Source organism: Myotis yumanensis, unplaced genomic scaffold, assembly GCF_028538775.1.
Source record: "Myotis yumanensis isolate MYYU_CA2020_CCGP unplaced genomic scaffold, mMyoYum1.0.hap1 SCAF_21, whole genome shotgun sequence".
In the NCBI taxonomy this organism is placed as follows: domain Eukaryota; kingdom Metazoa; phylum Chordata; class Mammalia; order Chiroptera; family Vespertilionidae; genus Myotis; species Myotis yumanensis.
Genome location: NW_027223772.1, coordinates 17,843,885 through 17,851,262, shown reverse-complemented (window position 1 = coordinate 17,851,262; position 7,378 = coordinate 17,843,885). Strand labels below are relative to the sequence as shown.

General features: G+C 41.5%; 1 protein-coding gene across 1 annotated transcript in view; it reads left to right on the top strand.

The window, feature by feature from the left end:
- The first annotated feature begins 699 nt into the window (after positions 1-699).
- Positions 700-7,378, top strand: part of LOC138998979 (nucleotide sugar transporter SLC35B4-like) — a 43,138-nt gene continuing 36,459 nt past the window's right edge. Inside the window, exon 1 of the mRNA XM_070400998.1 lies at positions 700-776. Within this exon, the coding sequence (XP_070257099.1) occupies positions 700-776 (77 nt within the window). The remainder of the gene's footprint in view (positions 777-7,378) is intronic.

Genomic DNA, 7,378 nt, shown 5'->3' with positions numbered 1-7,378 from the left:
GATCATAGCTTGTAACCCTCACAACAAGCGGTGAGATGGGCATTACTGCTCCCGTTTTTTGCCAATAATGAGACTAAGGCTTCAAGAAGTTGCCTGAGATAGCACAGCTGATTAGCAGCTGAGCCAACATTCAATCCCAGCACTTTCTGACTCCAATGTTCCTTTCAAAAGGTAGAAAAGTAAGTTCAGAGGAGTTTTTGCTTTCACTCCATTCAGAATTGTTTCAGATGCTAGCGATCAATCACAGGTCTGCAGCTCTAGTGCCGCCGCTGTGTTTGTTGAGACTGGGACGCTCGCATCCCTCTCTGAGCCCTTGGCTTACTCGCCAGAAACCACCTGGGCAGGGTTGAACTTCACTTCCCAACAAACCCTGCGGCTTCCTATCGCTTGAGGCATGAGGAGAACCTCGCTGCTCTCTCTTCTGGAGTGGAGGGTCCCAGCAGAGGCGGGACACCTCCCAGCAAGGTATAAAGTGCGGGCGGCATCCTGGGATACGTAGTCTGGCTGGGACCAGAGCGCCCCCTCAAATGAATGGGTCGGGGCTGATAGTGAACTACAGCTCCTCTGGCTGCGAGCTTTGGTGGCGGCGCCGGTGAAGAGCGGCACTCTGGGAAGGGACGAAGTTCTGTGCCACCGCGAGGTAGTGGTCTAGGCGGGCGCTTCCTCTGCGCGCGCGCGCTCCCCTTCCCCGCGCCTGCCATGAGCCAGCTCTTGGCAGTGGGCCTGGTGTTCCCTGGCTGCTGCAGTAACGTGATCTTCCTGGAGCTCCTGGTCAGGTGAGTGCCCCCCTTGGTTCCCGGGGCTGCACCAAGAAAGCCGGAGGTGAGTCCGCACGCGTCACCCCCACGCGCCGCGGGGTCTGCTCTGCGCACCTGGAACCCTGAGAGTCCACTCCTTCATCCTGTGCTCCGCCCGCTGTCCCACCAAATAGTTTCACAGCGTCGCTCGCAGAAACACTCGGGGTGTTGCTGGCATCACCCCCTTTTCACACACCAGGGGATTTAATCCGGGGGGATTTCTCACGTGACTGGCCTCAGGTTGGCAGGAACTTGTGGCAGACCATAAGGTTCCTCTAGCCCTCTTCTCGGGTAATAATGCCATGTTTGGCTAAAGCAAAGCTTTCGACTTATAATGCAGTCTGGTTTTGCACACGCTGCAAAGAAAGTGTCATGTGTATTAAAGTGCCTCCAAAGCATTTGTTTGCTACCCTTACAGATCAGATGGCCATGAGGACTTTGCTCAAACATTACCTCTCAGTGATGTAGGTGAATCAGTTCTTATTTATGTATATGGTCCATCTGATTGACCTAAGAGAGCATTTCCAGCTTTAAGATATTAGTCTTTAAATTGGGAGGCATGTATTTTGAGACCTAACTTTCTAAATTAAGATTGGGGGAGTGGATAAAAACAGCTGTGGTACATTTATACAGTGGAATGCTACTTGGCTGTAAAAAAGAAGGAAATCTGACCTTTTGCAACAGCATGGATGGACCTGGGGAGTATTATGCTGAGTAAAATAAGCCAGTCAGAGAAAGACAAATACCATATGATCTCAGGTATATGTGGAATATAATCAACACAATCATTTGACAAACAAAATAGAAATAAGCATAGGTACATAACAGATTGACAGCTGTCAGAGGGGAGGAGAGTTGAGGGCTGGGTGAAAAAAAGTGAATGGATTAAGAAAAAAATATATATATATGACACATACAAAGGAACAACAGTATGGTGATAGCCAGGTGGAAAGGAGGAGTTGGGAGGTAGAAGTGGGCAAAGAAGAGGTAAGTGGGAACAGAAATATACTTGACTTAGGGTGGTGAGCGCTGGATGCAGGTGATGTTTTTATTGAGTTGTACACATGAAACCTGTATGGTTTTATTAACCAGTGTCACCCCAATAAATTCACTTAAAAAAGAAAAAAAGAATCGGGGTGCCAAATGGAAGCTTCTAGTGGTGATCAGGAGGTACTACACACAGATGGCAAATTTTAATGTTGCACACCGGAAACTTATGCAATGTTAGCTAAAAGGAAGGAAGGAAGGAAGGAAGGAAGGAAGGAAGGAAGGAAGGAAGGAAGGAAGGAAAGGAAGGAAGGGAGGAGAAAAGAAAAGAGAAGAAAAGAAGAAAAGAAAAGAATGGCTTCACCAAAGGGAAACTAGGATGGCATGCAAATAATGTTGAGTAATAATGTGCAACGTTCAGTGGGTGCAAACTGTTACAGAGAAAGCACCAGGTGTCCTGAAAAAGGCTCAGGACTGAAAAATCTCGATATTATGAACTTCATTCTTGGCTCTGTCATACCCAGGTTGGGTGACCTTTTCAAATCATTTCGCTTCTCTGGACCTCCTCCTCCTGCTGTAAAATGCTATTTATGGCGCTATCTACCATCATGTTTCTGAGTCTACACGTTATCTCCATTGACCCTCAGGACAATCTGTGTCCAGTATAGGTCAAGAATTATAATGTCTGTTTTACTGAAAATGGAACAGTTCCCAAGAAGTTAGATCGTCTTTTACTTCTTGTAAGTGGCAGAGACAAAACTGGAATCCAGGGTATCTAAACTCCTAGTCCAGTTTCTCATGTGGTGCTCACTAAAAATGTATTTTATTTTCTTGATACCATTGATTAAGTCATTGTGAATCAACCAGTTTATTTAAGATAAACTCTGTGTGGGGTTAATTTTTGCAGTTACTGAGCTTGAAATTTTGTTATGCAGACAGTGTTGATTAAGATCTGTCATTTGTCACTCTTTTCTTTTTAAAGGATAAAGTACTTAAAAAAAAGAATAGCTTATTGATTTTTAGAGAGAGAGGAACATTGATATGAAAGTGCAACATCGATCAGCTGCCTCCTGCACGCTCTCCACCGGGGGTCCAGCCCAAAACCTGGCTATGTGTCTTGACCTCGAATCTGACCGGCAGCTTTGTGGTGCACAGGAGGAGCCCCAACAAACTGAGCCACACTGGCCAGAGCCATTTGTCCTTCTTGAGAGTAGGTGGCGAGGGATATAGCAATGTATCCTGCTGTAAGCTGGTACATTTCAAAGGAAGGTTACTATGGAAATCATTTTTTTTAATGATTTCTGTTCTTTTCTCTTTTTTTAAATTTATCTTTATAGTTGAAAGTATTACATATGTCCCCCTTTTTTCCACATTGACTCCTGGCCCAGGCCTTCACTGCACTATTGTCTGTGTCAATGGGTTATGCAGATATGCATAGAAGTTCTTTGGTTAATCTCTTCCCACCCTCCACCCCCTCTAACACCCTGCCTTCCCTCTGAGATTTGTCAGTTTGTTCCATGCTTCTATGCCTCTGGATCTGTTTTGTTCATCAGTTTATTTTGTTCATTACATTCCACATATGAGTGAGATCATGTGATACTTGTCTTTCTCTGACTGGCTCATTTGGCTTAGTATAATACTCTCCAGGTCCCTCCATGCTATACCAAAGGGTAAGAAATTTTTCTTTTTTACTGCTGCATAGTATTCCATGATGTAAATGTACCACAGCTTTTTTTATCCACTCATCTAATTTGGGCTGTTTCCAGATCTTCGCTATTGTAAAGTGTACTGCTCTGAACATAGGGGTACATACATTTTTTCTGATTGGTGTTTAAGGTTTCTTGGGATATATTCCTAGAAGTGGGATCACTGGGTCAAATGGCAGTTCCATTTTTAATTTTTTGAGGAAACTCCATACTGTTTTCCACAGTGGCTACACCAGTCTGCATTCCCACCAGCAGTGTCCTAGGGTTCCCCTTTCTCCACATTCTCACCAGCACTTGTCCTTTGTTGATTTGTTAATGATAGCTATTCTGACAGGTGTGAGGTGTTACCTCATTGTTGTTTTAATTTGCATCTCTCTGTTGATTAGTGACTGAGCATTTTTTCATGTGTCTCTTAGCCAGCTTAATGTCCTCTTTGGAAAAGTGTGTATTTAGGTCTTTGCCCATTTTTTTTATTGGATTATTTGTAAGCAATCTATGAATTTAATGTAATTTCTTTAAAATATCAATGGCATATTTCACTGATCTAGAACAAATTTTCCAAAATTTATATGGAACCAAAAAAGACCATGAATAGCTGCAGCAATCTTGAGAAAGAAGGATAAAGTGGTAGGGATCACAATACCAGATATCAAGTTATACTACAAAGCCACTGTGCCTCAAAATAGCCTGGTCCTGGCACAAGAATGGGCATATAGATTAATGGAACAGAACAGAGAACCCAGAAATCAACCCAAGCCATTATGCTCAATTAATATTTGACAAAGGAGGCAAGAACATATAATGGAGTAAAGACAGTTTCTTCAATAAGTGGTGTTGGAAAAATTGGACAAATACAAGCAAAAAAATGAAACTAGGCCACCAACTTACACCATACACAAGAATGAAGTCAAAATGGATAAAAGACTTAAATGTAAGTCATGAAACCATAAAAATTCTGCAAGAAACCCTAGGCAGCAAAATATTTGATACCTCTCGTAACATGTTTGCTGATAGATGTCCTAAGTCTTAGGCAAGGGAAACAAAGGAGAAAATAAACAAATGGGACTACATCAAATAAAAAGCTTCTGCACAGTAAAAGAAATCACCAACAAATGAAAAGTGAGCTCACTGCATGGGAGAACATATTTGCCACACATATACATGGTAAGGGGTTAATTTTCAAAATATTTAAAGGACTCATACAACTTAACTAATGGAAATTGATTTTAAAATATAAAAATGTGATAAAATCAGGCCAGCCAAATAAAGGTCAGAGAAGAATAGTGTCACATTTGTGTTGAATATGCCATTAAATTAAATCTTCTGAAAGGTTGTGTGAACTCAGTTACGCTAGCAGCTGAAGGTCTTCTTTACTAGTTATGAGCACTCAGCTAAATTACTTGATCTCCCTGGTCTGTTTGCTCAACAGTAAAAGTGGGATGGGGAGGTGATGGCTCCACCTGCTTCAAATGGATTTGAAGGAGATTCACGTGCAAAGCCTGAAGCACATTCAGGCTTCCCCTCCCCTCTAACAACTTTTATTTCAGTGCAGGTCTGCCTTGTTTTATGGGTTTGTTCCGGAGAAGTTGTGAATAAATCTAACTTTATGGAATGTTTTCATGCATTATGGAAGCTTCTATTTAGAATGCTTTGAATAATGTGTAAATAAATTGTCACTCATTTATCCCTTTTGTAAATCGAAATTTTTGCATACAGCAGTGGGCTTTCGTAAGGAGAGGGGTACATTTATGACTTTAATGAATGGTGCATCAGATGAATAGCAGCTTTTTTCCTGATTTGCTTGGGCAACTCACGACTTCTCACGTTACAATAAAATAAGAGCTGCTTGGACTGGATAGTCTTTAAAGTTCTTTCTAGTTTTGGCCTTGTCAGAATTTGTGACTCTGTCTTGGGACATCACAGCTCATAAATCTGTATAGAGCAGGAACTGTGCTTTTTATATGGCTTCCTTGGAACCCTTGGGTGCTGTAATAAATGGAAAGTAGAAACATGGAAATGCTAAAGTGAATTGCAGGGAGAAGCAAACATTTTAAATCATTTTTCCCAAATTGGAAAAACAAATGTAGGTTTTTTGTTTTTGATGTTCATGCCTATATTGGGGATCTAAAATAAAATACAGGCCATAATGCAGTGTAAAGAGAAGATGTGAATGACTGAGGGGATATGCAGCAGCTAACTGAGTAGGCAAGGTATTGTGTGTTTTATATGAGGAAAACACTCTGAAACATTTTCTTTCCCCCATTTTATTCCAATCAAGTGCCTGGTATTGAATCAAATAGAAAAGTTTCCTAAATCTAGACTATGAGATAACAAAAGGCAAAAAATATATGCCCAATTCTTTCTGTGGACGAAAGGGGCCACGTGCTGACATGACAAGCTCAGGAGAGGCTTGCATGGCAATTTTGCAGACTCGGAGACCTAAAGTAACCACAAAGAATGGTCTGAAATTAAACCTTAACTAAAAGCAGTTATGGTGAGCAGTTACGTTCTAAGCCGATATCTTCACTGATAAGGTCAACCTTTACCGTAACTGAGCCTATCTGTCTTTTTGCATCTAAGATAACATACCCTTGAAATGTCTGGGTAACTTGTGATTTCCCTGTATCTGAAGCCCCTAGGGCACAGCCAGGTGTGCTGGGCCCAGGACAGATGCAGCAGATTCTTTCATTTATCATGATAATTGTTCCTGCACCCACCTAAGTATGTGTCCATTTTTACTTTTTATCCTATCACGTAGGTTTCCCCTCTTTGCTTAATCCCACCTCCTTAAATCTGTCACCAATGAATTTCATGTATAAGTACGCATATAACCCTACCATTCTCTGGAGCACTATCTCAATTCGTTGAGGTTCTGCTTCCGGGCATATGTCCACAGTTTGGCTCAAATAAAATCACAAAAATTCTTTACAGGTTTCAATGGTTTTTTACGTTAACATTTCTCTTCAAAGTTGCCTTTTTTGAAAAATAAAAATTTGCCCTGGCCCACATGGCTCGGTTGGTTTGAGCATCATTCCATCATGCACTGAATGGTCATGGGTTGGATTCCTGGTTAGATATATACCCAGGTTGTGGTTTCGATCCCCAGTCAGGGTGCATACAAGAGGCAACCAATCGATGTTCTTCTCTCACGTGTATGTCTCTCTCTAAAATCAATAAAAGCATATCCTCGGGTGAGGATTTTAAAAAATTTTTATATAAAAAGTTAGAATGAAATAAAATAAATTTGGATTCTTGCAAAAGAGAATTCAAAGTCAAAGAACCTGCTTGCAATTATGACCATAATTCCCAAAAATGAATTTCAACGAAACAAGTGATTTAGGAAAAAGGCTCTTAAGTTTTTACTCTGAAGTTTTAAAATGAATTAAGTTAAAGTAAATAATTCCATTGTTATCTACACAACAGTGTGTTCCTAAAAAGCTCTGTAAGATCATTTTTAAAAAATGGAATCATGTGAGTGCAGTAGGGAAGTTTAACAATGCTATGGAAATAGAGCAAGGAGATTAGAGTTGTCAGGGGGCTGATTGGATTTGTTGTTGGAGGTGTCCTAAATCCAGATCATGTTTGCTTAAAGTGAGGCATACCCACATTTATTCAGGTGCTTGAATGAAGGTCAGACACTTCCCAGAGAGTAGGGGCACCTTCCTCTAGTCATCCCTCTGTGGCACTGGGTCCTTACTATCTCATACTCCCTCATCCTGTCATCTAGGGGGCAGGGATCAGCTCTCATTCACATGGGAGCTTCCTGGCAGCTAGCCCCTAACTTTTCCCACAGTAAGTACTCCCTAATTGTTCTTTAGTTGAATCCTAGGCTTTTGGTAAAGAGAAATGGGAGGGAAAGCCAGGAAGCTTCTTGAGCCCTTGGGCTAA